This window comes from Leptosomus discolor, chromosome 7 (assembly GCF_034619465.1).
Source record: "Leptosomus discolor isolate bLepDis1 chromosome 7, bLepDis1.hap2, whole genome shotgun sequence".
NCBI lineage: Eukaryota > Metazoa > Chordata > Aves > Leptosomiformes > Leptosomidae > Leptosomus > Leptosomus discolor.
This window is the reverse complement of record NC_141397.1, coordinates 29,121,623-29,140,126: the sequence shown is the minus strand read 5'-3', so window position 1 is coordinate 29,140,126 and position 18,504 is coordinate 29,121,623. Positions and strand designations below refer to the sequence as shown.

General features: G+C 38.7%; 1 protein-coding gene across 4 annotated transcripts in view; it reads left to right on the top strand.

Annotated features, from left to right (window-relative positions):
• VPS41 (VPS41 subunit of HOPS complex) overlaps positions 1–18,504 on the top strand; it is a 105,891-nt gene that overhangs the window by 68,163 nt on the left and 19,224 nt on the right. For 3 of the 4 annotated variants that reach the window (XM_086467875.1, XM_086467878.1, XM_086467877.1), the window contains 11 exons: positions 1,158–1,255; positions 3,668–3,797; positions 5,520–5,635; positions 7,214–7,270; positions 9,594–9,655; positions 10,404–10,485; positions 14,646–14,738; positions 15,239–15,366; positions 16,266–16,410; positions 17,655–17,696; positions 18,288–18,338. In XM_086467875.1, the coding sequence (XP_086324001.1) occupies positions 1,158–1,255; positions 3,668–3,797; positions 5,520–5,635; positions 7,214–7,270; positions 9,594–9,655; positions 10,404–10,485; positions 14,646–14,738; positions 15,239–15,366; positions 16,266–16,410; positions 17,655–17,696; positions 18,288–18,338 (1,004 nt within the window). The remainder of the gene's footprint in view (positions 1–1,157; positions 1,256–3,667; positions 3,798–5,519; positions 5,636–7,213; positions 7,271–9,593; positions 9,656–10,403; positions 10,486–14,645; positions 14,739–15,238; positions 15,367–16,265; positions 16,411–17,654; positions 17,697–18,287; positions 18,339–18,504) is intronic. The other variant, XM_086467876.1, reaches the window with a different exon arrangement.

Sequence of the window (18,504 nt, the reverse complement as noted above, 5' to 3'; positions counted from 1 at the left end):
AGTGATGTCAAAGTGTCAGCAGTCATTAAGAGAAGAACGGTATTTGTTTATTCATTGAGAGACAGGTGTCAATTCTGTACTTTTCTTGACATTTTTTTCTCCTTTAGCAGGAGGATGATTATTTTTCCTGTTCCTTCTTACTACCTTAGCTAAAGAAAATTAGCTTTATTTTTAGAGTCATCGTGCTGCATTTTCTGTTTGCTTTGCTAAAATAATTAGTAACCATTTTAGTAAATAGTAGGTATTAGTAATGTAGCATGCTAAGCAGTAAGTGAGGAAACTTTTTTTTTTTTCCTACTTACGCTTAGATTCTTCTAAAACCCATGTTTTGGGAGAAGATTATGATGCATCTGATATTTTTGTAAAAGCTTGTAGGTATGTTTTTCTAATATAAGCACTTGGATGATTCCTGTTTTGGGCCCCATGAGAGAGGAGCCCACAAAAAAGGACTGCACTGTAAATTCAGCAGAATAAAACTAAATAGCTATTTCTTCGGCAGAGGTCTGCTTTAATGAGCCTTTTTGTAAATACAGTTTGGCTCTCTTTCTCAAAGTACTCATCATGTAACTTTTGATTTCAAGAAGGAAATCACATTTTCCATTTTATGAACAAGAAAAGGAACTATTTAACCATATGTTTTCTTTGCAATGAGGGTATCTGTAAATCTTCCTGGGATGTTTAAAGTGATGATAAATAAATAATGATCTTTGTGTTTTCATATATCACACCAGTAGATGTAGTAGGTGTGATTCTCTTATGGCCTCTCACAAACTTGCTGGGAATGTGCAAACCAATGAAGTTGTTCTATTTATTGCCTATTTTAATGAGTTTGGTTTTGGGATTGCTTCCTTTTTTTTTTCAGTGTGATTACTGAAACTCAGGCTGACCACTCATTTCAAATGTTTCATCTCTAGGATGTCCTGGAGCACGAACATTTCTTCTTGCAAGCTTTAATGGAATTTAATCTGTTAAATGTAATTTTTCATCTTGCTGGTCCAACTGGGAAGTCTGTAGGTTTATTATATGTATTGAATCTTCATTTCTCTGAAGTGCTACTGCATGCTGTTATTTGCCGCTGAAAATCGGTTGTGTGGTTTTCTTAGGGAGTACTTCATGCACATTCATTTATTTAACAGTCCGTCTTTCCTGTATTTCAGTTTTCCAGTTCGACACCGAATTCTATATCAGTGGACTTGCACCTCTCTGCGACCAGCTTGTTATACTTTCGTATGTAAAGGAGATTTCTGAGAAAACGGTAATTGTTTTTATGTTACAGTTTCTTCACAGCATCAGACTGCCCTGTGAGTTGAGCCTTACACTTGTTACACAGATCTGATTATCTGTGGAAAAAAATTGTAGTCCACTGGTAGTGAACAGTGCTTGAAACTTCTCTGACCTATAAAATAAGGTCAGTGAAGGTGATGTTGAAGACTGAAGACAGAAGTCCTGTCTGGGTTACTTTATTTCTTGCAGAAGGCAGAGAAGGTCTCTAGCTAGTCTTTCTCTCCTTTTTCCTTCCTTTTTTCCCCCTTTCTCTTTTTCTCTACTTTTCTCTCTTTCTGCACCAGAAGAAATGAAGTCTTTTTTAGCCATAAGAGGGGCTTGCTGACGCTGCATCTCAGAAGAGGTGAAAGTAGTGAAGTTGATCAACTCGGGCAATAAGATTGCTGTGGCGGGGTGGGATGCATGTTTGCGAGCGAGTGACATCACTGTCTGCCTTGCTTCCAAGGCCTTTAGTTGTGCACACCCAGATACGTGTGTAGATAGATAGAAATCAGAATTCATGTCAGCCGTTTTTACTGTGCACAGGTGAGTGCTCTGTCTGTCTCCCAACATTTATTTCATATTGCCAAATAACAGGTGAGGCAGAGGAGGAAATCCTTGAAGTTGCGGTGTGAGAATGGCAGATGCTCGTGATCATCTCTTTGATAGTGTGACTGCGTTAGACAACCATCACCATAGAAACCTTAAGCAACTGGGTGCACAAGTTGCTAGGCAATGAAATGCTGTAGGTTCAAACAAATGCTCAAGCCTGCTGAAATCAATAGGGTTAGCTTCTAGCTCTGCTACAGCATGTCAGATTATTATTTCTTTATTTATATTAAGGAGAAAAAAAATGTCACAGCAGTGTTTCCCAAGAGAGACAGTACAGTAGTCCACTCGTGAGGGAGAGTCTGTGAAAGAAAAGGTGGCAAACAAATGGGATGAGGAAGGGGGAGGAAGAGGTGGGTTGAAATGCTAGGGAGCAAGGAAAGTGGGAAGCTGCTGTTAATGGAGAAGTAGCATGGGAAAGGAACTAGTGTAAAGGAGGTAGTGACTGATAAAGGTTTAAGTCATTCTAACTGCTTCACAAAAGAAAGATGAAAAGAGAATTTCAGGTGATACAATGGTAATAGAACATAGGAAAGAGATTTTTTCATGTATTTGTTTTTAATTAGCCTTTTAAACAACCTCTAAATGCTAGACTTTGATAACTTCTCAGTCTTCTGGATAACTCAAGCAAGGAAATAAGAGTACTCTCCTCCCTGACACTGTATCTGTGCCCTGGTATAGTGGGAACCCTTGTGGTAGTGTCTGGGCTCTGCAAAGCCCAAGCTGCCTAAGCTTGCAGCAGAAACGCTGCGTGCTACAAATGCTGTTGGGTTGTGAGAAACACTGTTCTTCCTATGCTTGATTTTCAAAGCTTTCAAATGACTGCTTCCTGCTTGTTACAGATCGGATCAGAATTGAACTCATGGTTTTTTTTTTTTGTTTTTTTTTTTTTTTTTTTAATTTAGTACACATGCACACACACCCCCATCACTTGCCCTGGAACAGTTAAATTGAGAAAAGACCCAGGAGGTGGTGCTGCTGCCGAATGGGTAGGCTAGAGCTGTGTAAATCCACTTAGTATGTCTCCTTGTTCTTTCATTCTGTATTTTGTTATAATTCAGAGCCAGAACTAGAAATAAAGGGGTTGTCTTGGACCTTGGCTTAATTAAAAATACAGCTAGTTGAAGACATCAGTTTCCCTTGGATAGAAGATTAAAATCCCCAATGTCATTTTACCATAACCACCTACATTGCACTTAGAAGTTCGTGTTACTCTAAGATCATCAGCACAGCAATGGTTTTAGATTATTCTCAGGTCAATTTTTTTCCCTACTGCTGCTGGATGTTTAAAAGTGCAAACTTAAACACCAGCTAAAAAAAAAAACATCATGGTACCAGGATATCATTGATTCATAGAGTTCTGTCCTTTGGGGCCTGGTCCCAGCTGAGAATGTGTCTTAAATTGTTCTGTTGCTTGTTGAATGCAATGGTTGATGATCATCTGTGATCGCCCTGAAAACGTCTGTGACCAACAGTAGAAAAATAGTGAGCAAACTCAGGGGAAGGGTTAGACCTGTGTCTTGTCTAAAAACCTCCTTCTCTGCGCTAATCTGTTCAAGGGAAGCAAGCCAAGAGTAGGAATAACTTTCACTTGTGTTTCGGATGTGATTACAGCTACTCTGTGGAGCACAACTTTGCAAATTGTGTGGTTTGCAACTCAGTACCCAGTGCAAGGTACAGGACCTTTGAGAGTGTTTGCAGCTGTTGAATTTCAGCCTTGTTTGTAGATGACCATCAGCTGGCATTGCTAAGATAAATTGTGTAGGATGCAACTAAGATGTTGGACTTTTTTTAGGAAGTGGAATGTTGTGCAAGGCCTAGACTGGATATTGTACAACCCCTATCTGAGTCTTGTGAAGAGATCTCTTCTGACGCGCTAACAGTACGAGGATTTCAGGAAAATGAATGTAGAGATTATCATTTAGGTAGGTGTTTTTAATATTGTTTTGTTTTATTTTTGTACCTTGGTTAAAAAACACTTGATTTGGGAGGACTCGGCTTCCTTTTTCATTTTTATGTCCTCTCCTTGAATAACTCTCTGTAACTGCTTATGCCACTGAAGTGTAAAGTGGAAATCCACAAGAACCAGTCACATGAAATAAAAAAATGTTCATATTTAAACATCGTGATTTGTAATGCCATCTATGAAGTCAGACGTGCTGGGGAAGGCAGAAATATAGATCACACGTAATGTCCAGTATTGTGAAAGGCAGTGTTTTTGATGAAGATGTATTTAACATGTGATCTGTAGCAGCTCTTGTGTCTCTGGACACAAAGGGCTTCAGGAATAGTGAAATGAATGGTACAGCGTCTGGAAAAGCTGCTTTAGAAACAAAGATGGAATAAATTTAATTTCAATAGTAAGATGCACCTGGATCAACTTAAAAGGGGCACACTGATATTCGGCTTCCCTGTACTGACAAAGCTATCTGTGTGTAACAGACTCCAGAATGGTAAAATGTAGTGAATAGAAGCTGGAGTTTGGCAAGTTAAACCTACCTAGAAGGTAGGTTTAATTATGTAACAGGCAGGGAGGTTAAGCCCTGGCACAATATATACCAGAGTCTTTTAAATAAGAAGGGCTCGTTTTCTGATATATGTGTTGTAGTTCAGAAAGATGCATGGCAAAGCTGATGGTGAGTTCCTTGGTGAAGATTATATAGCCTCTGTTATACAAAAACATTCCTTCTGGCTTTTAAAATCCATGAATCTGATTTTTAAGCATCTTCTCTGGCAGCATGCTTCAAATCATAGGCTTGGCAGGCCTCTGTGTACATCAATGCCCTTAAGCCACTAGAAATACACTCCATCTCCTCCTGATCTCCAAAACATCTCTGCTGCTATCAGTAGCATTGGGATTTCTTTATACCTGTCCCTAAGCAGAACATTGATGTCCACAGTTGTACTTTTATGCTTAATGAATATTCTAGTTAATCTGACAACCCACGTTTTTTGAATGGCTTTAAAACAAGCATTATTTTGTGGATTGCTTATCAGTTCAGTAGTGTATTTGTATGCATGTATAGATACAGATAAAGGATGGGGAATGGTTTTCTTTCCTGTACCTACAAAATATTGATGGTGTTTCTTTGTGGGTTCTGTGGAACTAACTACTCTGAACAGTGATCTTCTGTGTTTTGTTTTTTTCTTTTAAGTACGTTTTTACTTTGAGCTTAATCAAAAATAAAGGCTTATGGTATAAGCAAATGCATTATACATATAGCCTTAACTTATAGCATTGCAAATGCATTGCTGTGATGATGTGCTGTGTCCCAAGGGGTTACGGCATCTATCATTTATGCTTTTGATGGCCTTGACCTTGATGGGGAGGGTAAGTTTATTGCAGGCTATGTAGTGTAATAGTCCTCTAAAAGTATAATAATGTGTTTAAACCATCATAAAGTTTACACATAGTGGATGAATCAGAATTTGCAATAAGATGTACTGATTTTTTTGAAAGATATTTTGCCATTTAAACTGGTTTTAGTTTATTGGAGAATACAGCTTCCCAAACAAGCATGTTGTGCAGGAGTAGCCTTGCTGTCTTCCTTGCATCTCCTCTTTAAATTTTCCTCAAGGGTGTATTAAAAATCAGGGCTTTACTTAAGGAAAATGTAATAACAATAAAACTGTGTATGCATTTGCAGAGTATTCGGAAGGTGAATCACTTTTCTATATCATCAGCCCAAGAGATGTGGTTGTGGCTAAAGAGCGGGACCAAGATGACCACATTGACTGGCTTCTTGAAAAGAAGAAATACGAAGTAATTTTTACAAAATTCTTTCCTTCAGGCTTTCCTGGTTTGGAAATTGGAGTGGGATGATGAACTTTGCTAGGTCATTGGAATTGAATAGTTTCTGTTCCTACAGTCATTGACTAAATGCTTGTAAAGCGTAGGAGTTGACTATACATCTCTCCGGAGACTTAGTCTTCCTACTGAAACAACTCATCTGAATTGCACCCAAGTGAGGTAGCTGAATTAGATGCTGTGAATATTGTGCTCTCAGCATCAGATATGAAATGTATTAGCTGTCACTGAAAATTATTAAAGCTGTTTTTTGGCTTTGACGCAGTGGAACAGTTAACTGATGAGCTACGTGGATATTCTAGATCTGTCCCAACTAAAGAGGGAAGGGAAATAGACTTGGTGGGTGGTATTAGATTTTTCCCATTCTGTATCGTTTCCACTATAGAACAAAAAAGTTGTGTTAGTGTATTGTGCATTGCTCTGCGTTATTTACCTTCAGTGTTGAAGCTTTTAAAAGTAAAATGATGTGAGCTTGAACTGTAGGTATTGGAGTTGAAAGTAGAGTTACTCACAAAAAAGCAGAGCCAATATTAAAAACAAGGGTATACAGCTCCCTTGGAAAAAAGCAGCTCAGTATTTGGTTGCATAAATATTGGTGTGTTTAAGCATGTATATCTAAGCACCTAAAGCAATAATAACAAATTCTTACAGACAATATCAACATGCACCCAATGTTCTGGATTCTGATGTTCTGCAGTTAATGACTTAGAACACTCGTTATGATGCATAAAGTAACTTTGCAAATTCTTATTTATGTGTTATTTGTTGGTTGCCCATTATAAGAAAAAAAAATGTGGGAAAGCCATTCAGCACATATTCCTTTTGTTAATGCAATCATGATATTCCTCATGCAGATCTGTTAAATCTTTGTGGATGCTTTTGCATCTGAATAGCAAACTCATACGATGAGTGCAGTTTTACAGTTTATGTAAATCACGGCATTTGGTCCCTGAAGACTCCAGCAATTTGCAAGTGACAGCTGTGTGTGTGCCTTTATGAAAGCCAGTCAAGGTAGTAGATAGTTTGTGTGTTATGTTGTATGTTAAAGGTTTCATTTTGTTTGTAAAAGTGCCAGCTTTGTTTCTATACATTTGAAAGAAGTAGAAGAACGGAAAATTACACTTAAATATAAAATCAGTCTGACTGGAGAAGACAAAAGTCACAGAAGTGAAAGTTAGCCTTTCCCCACCCCCTTTCCTGATGATTTTTTTTTTACAGGTTTTGGTAGTGAAGGGTTCTCATTTGAAAATGATCCAATGCGATTACATTGTCTGTTTCGTTGTAATCTTGAGATTTGATCCTAATATAGTAATGTGGAGTGAACCCAGATGGAAACAAAGGTAGTTTTCTCTTTGGTTGACTGCTTTTGTTTGAGTATGAATTCAAGGCTGTTCATCCAACCATGGCATTAAAAATTCTAGTGCTTCAAACACCCTGCTCTGAAAAATAGTTGATGTATGCAGTTCTAGAGCTTTCTGTATTGGAAGTTTATGTATTTGGCTAGTATCTCTGTTTTCTACCTTTCGAATATAGGAAGCTTTGATGGCAGCTGAGATCAGTCAGAAAACCATAAAAAAGCACAAGATTTTGGTAAGTCTCAAAACTTCTATTCAAAACAAAATACCTGATTTCTTTTAGAATGCTGTGAGATGCTACAAATACATTCCCTCTTCTGTATTGCACCAGACAATAGCTGTTAGGCATACTCCCAACTAGCATTCAATTTCCTGGTTTCAGCTGCAGAGCAGGAATGTTAGTATGTGAAACACAAAAGGGTCTGGATTTTATGAAGGTGCTATTGACATTAAAAAGAAGAGAATTCCACTTCTGTGATTGCTGATGGGCTTTTTGTTTGCTTTTACTTTCGTATTAAATTTGCTCTTGTTTCAAGTAACACACAGTATTGCAATATTAGAGATTGGGTGGGAGGTGACGCATTTCTCTTTAACTTTTACCTTGTACATATGACAGGGTTTTGGCAGGAGTTTAAAAGGTGCAATTGGAAAACCTTTTAAATGCTATTGAAATTCAGTTGCAGTTTCACATCTAGCGCTCTCACGTTGCTTTGCAATTCTCATTATTTTACATAGTTAAGCTCCTTTTCTCCTGTGTTGTTACTTCCCGTGTTTATAGTCCCTTGCAGAGCAACAAAGGGTATCGATGTTTCAGACAAAAGAGAGGGGGATAATGTCATAGCCACAAAAGCATCGCTAATTTTAGCTCTTTTTTATTGTTGTTTTTGTTTAAATTGACCTAGGTGTGAACACATTGGTATTTCATTAATACTGCTGCTGCTTTAAATGGAAATTCGTATTTAAGTACAAAGTGTTAGAAGATGTGTTTAATTTTTAGCCACATTACTGCTATAATATGCACACTGTGTATCAGTGTCTTAAAAATCCTTTTTTTCTTGTCTAGTCCAGAAGTTGAATCAAGACCTAATGACATGCCTGTCACAGAGTTTGTGTGATTTAAGTGCTCTCCAACCCTTGTAAAAAACGTAAAGAATTCTTAAAGGAGGTCCTTGCAATACATTGGGGGGCGAGGAGGGAGCTTTTCTCTTGTTCGCAGAAATTTGCTCTGCTAGGATGAAATTCAGTGTGGATATATACAAGCAGAGTTGTTGAGTGTTTGGTCTTTAATGCAAAACCCATGGAATGTGTTGAGAGAAGGAATGTTGACATCAAGCCTTAAGTGAAGGATCAGTGATGAAACAACCCATGCTCTCACTGCCCAGCAGCGATCAGACAAATGACACCACACTCACACCAGCTGACAAGTCTGGCGGTCTTGGGGATTTTTTAGGTTGCAGTAAGGATCTGTGCATCTCTTGAGCAGAGTGCAGTGGTCCTAAACAAACACAGATCTACAGCTCCTTTCCGTATACTCTTTGCTCACTGGAGAGCTGGCCCACAGGAGAAAGAGGCCACAAGAAATCTTCATTCTTGAAAATGATGAAGTTGAAAATACTAAGGTGGTTTCTGCTGTGGAGTGAAATCCTAAAATCTCATGTGTGTGCGTGATTTTTTTTTTTTTTTAAACTTTGTAGTAGATTGAGCAATTGAAGTTGTTGGATACCTCTGTTCATATTCTGCTCTGCTCAGTACTGTCCTTGATATTGATCAAAAAATTTGTTGTGCCTCAGAAGACCCAAATGTGTTTATTTCTGTAGGAAACAAGGACTTCTTTTCTTCTTTTTCATTGTACAGCTTGCTCTTTTTTTTTTTTTTTTTTTTTTTTTTTTTTTTTTTTTTCCTAGAAACCATGTGCTTTTAGTGATGTGATTCTTAAGTTATGCAGTGGGCACACTGGTCTGTGTTGACTCCAGTGTTGAGATTACAGCAGAATGCATGGCTGCTTTGCCAAAATATTAATATATTAAATACCTACCAGAAAAATTTTGCCGCTGACCTGTGTGATAGACCCTTGTGAAGGGGAATTTAGTATGTAATACTGTGTAATAATCTTGCTAGATTCTTGGTAATTCCTTTATTTTACGGGGCAGCACTAGGATTTATATTCTCAACCAACTTTTCTCCCCCTGCAAACTTTGTGTTGACGAAGTGTCTCGTACAATGCTGGTGATTTTCTTTTTGAGGTAACTAATGCAAACACTGAATAATTAGCTATGCATTTTGAACAGTCCTTAATGTGTAGAGGTGGCACAGTCTTCTCAGCATCAATGGGGTTAGAATTATTTAAAAGAATATCTTAATTTGAACCTGTGAGTGGTCTACACGAGTATTTTTTGTTGACTGTTCTATGGGCCCTACATCTAAAGGAGAGCTCAGGGTATCCTCTTAGGGCCTGCTGCTTGACTGCAGTGCATACAGCTGGAATGATAGTTACTGTGGCGGTCAGTTAGTTGGCTTCCAAACTTTTGTAACTAATTCTTTATTTTTATTCTCTTTAGGACATTGGCTTAGCCTATATCAATCACCTAGTGGAGAAAGGAGAGTATGACCTGGCTGCTCGGTAACTTATTGTTACAGATTTTCTTTGCTGGCTAAAGGATGTCTGTGTGGGGAGAAAAAGCAAAAGCGAATTATTGGTTCTGAAATATTTTGTGATGTTGTTTTTCTATGTGTTCTGAAGTTTCAAAACTTACAGATGTATTACTGTGCCCTGTATTTTTTTGCCTGTAGTGACCCAAAAGTTACTGTTTAACTAGAATTAAGACATGTATCTTTTTGAAAGTCAACCTTGAATTTTCAGTCACACCAAATTTTTGAAACTGAGGTTTTCTTGGGATGTTGATAATCCAAGTTTATTAGTGTGTCCTTGCAAGTAAGACCATCAGAAAATAATTTGTGGTTACATGAGTGTAAACAAAAATGTCAAACATAGGTATGTAAAGTAAAGATCAGAAATTACCTAAGATTTGTGTTTTGTTGTATGTTTAAGCATAAGCATATCTTTTTAAGTGATTAGTTTTTCTCAGCTGAAATTTGAAAACTTCAGTCATAAAGCTAATGTGGCCCTAATCGATAAGGGTGAAGGCATACTAAGCACTTGAGTCCTCTTGGATGCAACAAAATTGTAAGATCTGGAAGGAGGAGTACTTGGCATACTCTGCTTGAAGCGATGGTTACCAAAATAAGTCGCATTTGAAAGCATCTTGATAGGGAGAAGAAAGAAGAAAGGAATCCTTGCAGTAATGCTGTCAAATTTGTATTAATCTATGTACCTACTTTTGTTCTTTCGCCTTTCATCTTCCTTCCAGAAAGTGCCAGAAGATTCTTGGGAAAAACACAGAACTGTGGGAATTTGAAGTTTACAAGTTTAAAGAAATAGGTCAGCTTAAGGTAAGTTAATTTCAGTCTCAGGTAATTGACATGCAGCGTTTCCTATGTATTTTGACTAAGTATGTAAAGGATAGCATTTAATGGCCCTAGTGTGGTAGCAGGATACAACACTGCTTGAAATTCCTGCCCCAGATCTCTGGTTGTACAGTTGTGTTTCAGACTGATGTGTTTATGTTAACAAGCCGCAAAACAGGGTTGGAGGCATAGCACATCCAGGTACTCAGCTACCTATTTGTAACTTGTTGACAGCCCTCAAGTAAAAGACCCACCCCCAAGACCTTTATTTGCAAAGATGCTCAGGCTAAATACATCTTCCCGTTTACTTTTCACTTCCTTCCTGTACGTCCTGAAAAATTGTACCCCAACTCTTAAGGAAAATAGCCTCTGTGGTTGCCAGCCTTTCCTGGAAATCTAAGTCTCTTGCAACAGAACCACAGCTTTAATTGTCAAAGAATAGTTAAGTTGCAAAGCAACAGGGGACACCTATGCTGTGTGCTAGAAACGGAGGCGAGAAAGAGGAGCAGTCTGCCCTGTCTTGTGTTTTCCCTGGTAGCAAGCCAGCTACCGTAACAGTACATGTTTAATGTGAGATTCTCAGTTAATAAATTGCCCAGGCTATAGCGCCGTCACTGCCAAACCAGCAGAAAACGTTATGCACACTCCCTTTGGTAGCGCATGTACGTTTATTTCTGAATTTTATGTCTTCCTGTTCAAACTCAATGAGCCAAAAAGGACGCGTTATTAAGATCTCACAGCATGCAGTCCCTTGCTGGTTTTGAGCTGTTTAATTCTGTTCAAAGAGTGAAAGTGTTTCAGCATTACAGTTTTCAGAAATGTCTGGCTTTTGTTTTAGAGCCACTCCAGTGCAAGAACAGCCTTGCCTTTTGTATGAATTCTTAGTGGTTCAGTGCACTCTTTGCCACCTTGGAAGACGAAATCTCATGTTTCTGTCTCTTTATTTCAATCCAATAAAGGACCTGAGTGCAGGTACAGGTGAAATTTTGATACACTGCTTCTTAGTCGTTTTGAGTTTATTTTGTTTTTTAGACGTAAGTGTCTGGAGTGGATATTTTTCTTGTCTCCACTTATGTCATCCAGCAGAGTGTAAAATATAAAAATATTTGCAGGTTTGCTGAAAAAATATCTCTGCTAAATTGCTGCCTTTCTAAACAGTTGGTTGTTTTCAGCCCCTTGAAAGCAGACTTAGAAAAACATAAGATACTGTCCGTTACATTATTCAGCTTCAAGCTGCAGTTCTAGAAGGTGCCATTCTTATTTTACTGTTTCAGTTCCATATAACTTTTCCGAAGTTCCTAAAGATACCTGAATATCATAAAGGATGAACTAAATTAAGCCAGATCTAAATGAGGCAGTTCGTATAATGCTTGGGGTCACTTGTATGCTATTTGGAATTTTTACCTTTACCTAACCAGGGGGTATTAAATACAATAGTAATTGGGCTGTAATGGCTTTAAGCCCTGATGAGGAGACTCCGTTTGAGACTTGGAGACAAAGTGTATTTCAAAAGGGAATTTTCTTAAAGAATTTGCACTGCTTATAAGTGGTTGCCTGAAATCTGATGTTTCCAATCTAACATGGTTTGCCAATAACTAAGGTGGCAATAAAACTAAAGGTTTAGACTTTCCTGCCTGCAGAGGGACTAATTAGTGATACCCCAATGTCAAAGCTTGTGGAGTGTCTTGTTTGTTTGCTTGTGGGTTTAGGGTTTTTTGAGTGTTCTCTGTATAAAAGGTCCTGGTTGGCTACCAGAGGCTGCATTTTGGTATCTTGACTTCGGTGAGTGTCCTCTAGCAAACGTTGTTATGGCATATTCAAGATTTTAGAGCCTTGTGATGATCGGCTCTTCTCTTCCTCCAGTAGCAGTGGCTTGAGGGAGTTGCATGCTTGTGCTCGAGTCACTTCAGAATGAAACCAGTGTCTCTGCTCCAACAGCTGAGGAAGGTGGATTCAAAGGCAGATGCCAAATTCTGTGAGTGCTGGCTGTTACGGCGTGAGGGATATGCTCCATTCTGACTCTGCTGTGACAGTATTGACTTTCAGCAGGGGTGCAGGATGATCAGCTAGTGGCAGCAATGTGTTAATGACCAAAATGTTGTCTAGAGGATGTAGGAAGGACTTCACCTGACTGTGATGGGCATAGCATAGAGCAGCATTATCCAGACAGCCTCTTTTGTCTCATAGGTATCCTCTGAGGAATAAATAATTATGGCTTATTGGTGATACGGTTTAGGCTATCTGCTGTCAACTTTTGTATGGGCTTTCTTGTGTATACCCCATCCTTACACCTTTGATCAAGTCTGAAAGCAGGTCTTAAGATGAAAAAAAGGAAGAAAATATTTCTGTCTACAGTATCCTTTTTTTTATTTAAAGTCATTTTCACCACATGATTCAGGAATTGATACAAAGGCATCCTGATTCTGGACCTTTTTTGTCTGACCTTACTCCTTAACTGCTGCTTAAAAATAAAATAGGAAGAGTTTGTAACTTCCAGCCTGGATCTTCATTCACCTTTGTGCCTAGGCTTAAAAATAATTCCGATGTTTCTCAGTCTTTGCTGAGCACAGAGGCCAAACTACAGGAGGTGGTTGTGCTTTTCCTTCAAAGCAGTCGGACTTGAGGCAGGAGAGATTTCCTTCCCGAGGCAGCCTGGCCCCCACACGACGAGGCAGCTGCACTGCTCCGCAGCTCACTGTGCAGCCGTGCCACAGCCAAGAGTTGCAGCAGAGGCTGTCGGGCAAGGCTGTTTGTTTAGGAGGTGGCAGGAAGGTAGAAAGTGGGAATGAAAAGAGCCATTGGAGAATGTACTCTGCCTTCGAGTCTCCAACTTATGTCCAGGTTGCTTTCTTTATGGTCAGAAAAGGGTTTTTTTTATGAGGGGGTCAGGAATATCATTCTCCAGGGCAGCTGGCAAGACCGTGCCCTGAGTTAGCTATTAAATTCTGTGACAGACGGCGGGAGCTGATGTTGGCAGCATGCTATGTTTCAAAGACTGGCCAAGTTCAAACAGTGTGAGGAGAGAATAGGTCTCCTGTGAGCAATGAAATTTTAATTTTTGCAAAGTCATTAACAATGGGTTTTTTACTGGTCTTTTATTTTACCTCCTTTTTCACCTATAGATGGAAGACTAATGAAATATGCAAGTTGGGCAAGTGTTTCCGTTGAAATACTAGGATAATTTGTTGAGAATAGTTGTTGCTGTCTGTAAAACTGTAAAAAAAAAATAAAAATGTAGTAGCGAGATGTTATTTCTCCTGCTTTGTTCAAGCAACTTCAGTAACAAAATACTTGTGCACCATGTGCCATTAGTGACTATCAGGCAACATTTCTGAGTGTTTGGAGGAATTTCATCAGTGATGGGCCCTCTGCTACAAACCCCACAGTCCCAACACGGCTGGTAGCAGTAGGGTTTATTTAGGCAAGCGGTAATAACCTTGGCCCCTAGTTGCATGGAATAATAGTGCTAATAAGATGCTGTGCTGAAATTCCAGGGAATGAGCTGATTCATTCTGGCAGGTTCTCGTCTCCTGCCTGCCAGAATGCAGTTCATCAACACCTCTTATAGAGCAACAGATTACACACCTTCACCCTTTCCATGGAGAGTTGTATTCTCAATTTTCATTTGGGTATGTAAAAATAGCTGACAAACCAGAACTCTCCATAAAATGTAGTGACGTCACAGTAAGTCATAAATCAAAAGTACACATTTTTCTGCTAATGAATGCTTGTAGCTTTTTACAAGATTTAAGACCAAGGCTGTACAAAATGGATTTTGAAAACTTTCTTCTTTTGAGAGGTCTTTTATGGGTTTTATTTTCTATATGGCTAGCAGTAAGTATTCAGACATCTCTAAGTGCAATGTCTGATTCTACCATTCTAACTAGTATCTTACCACCTATCTTTCTAATGAAAATTCTTTCAGATAAGTAATACAATTCCAGTGTGTGCAATCCTAAAGTAAATAACTTCAGGATACTGCTTACAAATATGAATGTACAGCACTGCCAGTGTTTACAAATAGCCATGTTTTGCACATAACTTTGTTTTTTTCATTTCACAACAGTTGTTTTTTTCTGTGATCAATGTACCAGGATGATACATGTCATTCACCTTCTGACACTTTTTTCTCTTTGTTCCTATAGGCAATTAGTCGTTACTTGCCCAGACGGGATCCAGTTTTAAAACCTCTGATCTATGAAATGGTCCTGCATGAGTTTTTGGAGAGTGACTATGAGGTACTGCCACCTGACATGTCCACCTGTAATAGTTATTGCCAGCCAAACACCCTCAGCAATGTAGAATTCTGACAGCAAATTCTCTGATGTAACCAAACAGATTATCAATGGACAGTTCCACAATAATGAACAGATTAAAAAGAATAATTTTTTTGTTTGATTTTAAGAGAGTGAGTACACTGTTCTTCAGAGAACACAAATACTATGAGATTATTTGTTATAAATACTGTTATTTTTAGTTTGCTTAATGTAGCATAAATGGTTATGGTGCTGCACAAAGCCTATAGCACCTGAAAGAGACTAAACATCATGAATCTTAATAACATTGCCGTAAGAAGGAAAATCTGTGTTCTGCACTGTGCACATCTGTGGGCACGTAAAAGTGGCTTAGAGGTGAAGCACAGCAGGTGTCATCTCAGAGGCTTAGATGAAGCTTTGATGTTTTGAAATGTTCCTTAGGCTGTCCTTTCTATTTATGTTACAATCTCTTATGCTTTTAGGGGTTTGCAACCCTGATAAAAGAGTGGCCTGGAGATCTCTACAACAACACAATCATAGTTCAAGCTGTAGTGGATCACCTGAAGAAAGATCCACAGAACAGGACTTTGCTACGAACGCTTGCAGAATTGTGAGTACAATTTTAAACTCCCATTACAAAAAGTAAGCTTGAAATAGCATACTATAGTCTATAAATATCTGCCTAAGTCTCTTAACAGAAATATCTGCTTTACTGCGGTCTATGGAGTATCGGCTTTCTCTCCTCCCCACTCTGCTGATAGTACAGCTTAGCAGTTCTTTTCCCTTCCTTATAAATGTACACTGAGTGTGAAAGCAAGGAGTTTGGTATAAGATTGGATTTGCTACTCTTTCCAAAGCAAATAGCGAGCATTCCTCTTTGTGCTGTCGGAGGAAGCCTCTTTTTTGAAGTGTGGATTTTGGAATTACCCACAGGAAAATTAAATGGTATTTTTTCCCCACTATTTCAAAAGTAGTATGTTTAGATTTACTGCGTGACTGGAAAATGTGCCAAACCTGATCTGGTTCTAGGCTACTTCATAGAGGGATAAAGCTCTTTGGTTTTCTCAGCCTGATTCCCATGTTAAGTTCTTTTCAAACTGCTTCTTTGAAGAAAACAGAGCTACTGTCTGTTTACAGTGTGTCCCAAAGTATTAAGAAAACAATGGTTTTTAGCTCTGAAGAGAGTTCCAATTAGTTTCCAAAAATAGAAAAGCTAGGTTTTTGTGTGGCTTCCCCTGTGGTTTGAAAACAGGAAAATGAAAATTCAGAGAACCACAGGTCAGAACATAAATGCAGTGGCTGGTATAAACAGAGTTTGAATTAATGTTACATGGTGGTTTATTTCCCTTTAACAAAAATGAATCACAGTACCTATTTATTTATTTATCAAATCAAGTAGCATCCTAACAAGCTTTACATCTGTGAGTGTATTTATATTTTCCCTCAAAGGTGATTTTCCTACGCTTAGATACGTGAGATCACGTGTATTATAACATTGTTTTTTATCAGGTACACTTATGACCAGCGCTATGGCAGAGCCCTAGAAATTTACCTAACTCTGAGGCACAAAGACGTCTTCCAGTTGATCCACAAGCACAATCTTTTCAGTTCTATCAGAGACAAAATTGTTCTGCTGATGGATTTCGATTCAGAGGTATGGTGATCTTAATGACTTTATGTTCACTTTCCTTTAGAGATATTTTAACAGATTGAAAATAAATGAGCTAAAGATGGTGATGAGGCAGAGAGTGTGTTCGCTGTGTCTGGATGCATTCTGAGATGAGGAAGATGATGCTTGCATAGACTGCAAAATAATTGACCCAAGGATGATTTTTTTCCTTAGTATTTGTATTTAAGTATCACTCACAGTGAAAAGAGTGCCAGATCTGAGATCTTTGTTATGATTCTCAAGTAGACTTTCACCATGATATTCCTTCTGCATTTCTAATCAAATAATGCTATTAATAAGCCAAAGAAAGGAGACAGTGAATTTATTGTGACGCATACGTTAAATGTACTTGCCACTTTTCTTTCACTGCAGTCAATTAATATGTTTCTGAAAGTTTGCAAGATTAACCTAAATTCCAAAAATTAAGAAGTATGCATTGTGTCTGAATTCAATGTTTCTTCTTCCCAGCTGGCTGTAAAACCTCAGCAAGTAAGTTTTTGTATGATCCTTGGGAGGAAACCAAGTAGATCTGCCCTTTTTTCAGTGCAGTGGTTGTTTAAGCACTGGAGCTAAAATATGGAGCCATCTGTACCAAAGATGATCATCTTTGGTATGCCATTCTAAACTACAGGGAGGAAAAAAAAAAGTATAATTCTTTTTTTATTAAATAGAGTAGATCATATCATGAATCTGTGGTTTTGTATTTTTTGAATGAGAAGCAAAGTTTGCTCTTGTAAGAGGAAGCAGAACAGGAATCCTGGTGGCCATTCTGCTTACATGGTCTTGTCTGCTTGTGTTACAGTGTCGGTGTGCGGATAGTTTGGAGGAATCCAGTTGTAAGGCAGGTTGAGTCATGTGTTTGTTATATAGCCAGCACCCTGCAGTTCCCTTTTGCAGTGGGACAAATAATATTTCTACATCACTTGGCAGTGGCCTTCTGTGACCCATGGTTCGATGGGCATACTTTACCTGCAATATAAGTGCACAGTATTGATTGCTAGTAGTGTGGAAACATAGGAGAAGTATTCTGAAAGGATACATGATGTGTTCTTCTGTAATGCTGTGCTGGTGAGGAATGCTGGTGTTATGCAAACTGCTCTCTGAATTACTGTTGCTGAAAAGAGTACAATATCTATCTAATACCCATCAGTGAATAAGCGTAAAACTCTAGAAAGTGTGAGAAAGTGTGTGTACCTGGATCTTAACTGGGTTGTCTGTCTTTACTTTAGAAAGCAGTAGACATGCTTTTGGATAATGAAGATAAAATTTCCGTGAGTATACAAGTTCATGGCATGGCAGTCCGATACTCGCTTGTATTACCTGCCCATTGTGTACCTGACATTGAGGTGCTGGAGCGTTTTCAGGGAGGAACAATGAAACTGGTGAAGGGTCTAGAGCAAGTCTTACGAGGGGCAGCTGAGGGAGCTGGGGTTGTTCAGCCTAGAGAAAAGGAGGCTCAGGGAACACCTTATCGCTCTCTACAAGTACCTGAAAGAAGGCTGTAGTGAGGGTGGGTGTCAAGTCTCTTCTCCCAAATAACAAGCAAAAGGACAAGAGGAAACAGCCTCAAGTCGCACCAGGGGAGGTTTAGATTGGACGTTAAGAAAAATTTCTCAACTGAAACGGTTGTTAAGTATTGGAACAGGCTGCACAGGGAAGTGGTTGAATCACCATCCCTGGAGGTGTGTGCCTAAGGAGATGATTTAGTGGTGGACTTGGGCAGTGCTAGGTTAATGATGATCTTAAAGGCCTTTTTCAACCTAAACGATTCTATGAATCTATTCTATGATTCTTTCAGTCCTGTAAATGTGATGTTCATCACAGGTTTGCTAATCTGTTGGGTTTTATTTGTTTTCTTTCAGATTGACAGAGTCGTTGAAGAACTGGAAAACAGGCCTGAGCTACAGCATGTGGTAAATATTCCTATATTCTGTTGGTTTCAAGTTGAGCTGAATAGACTCTTTGCTGGGCATTAGCTTTTACAGATGTGGTTGTCTTGTCAAAGTCCACGTGACACTGAAATGTCATAAATCATCAGAGCCAAAGTGTCTACTTTTGCTAATCCATTTTTTAGCATGG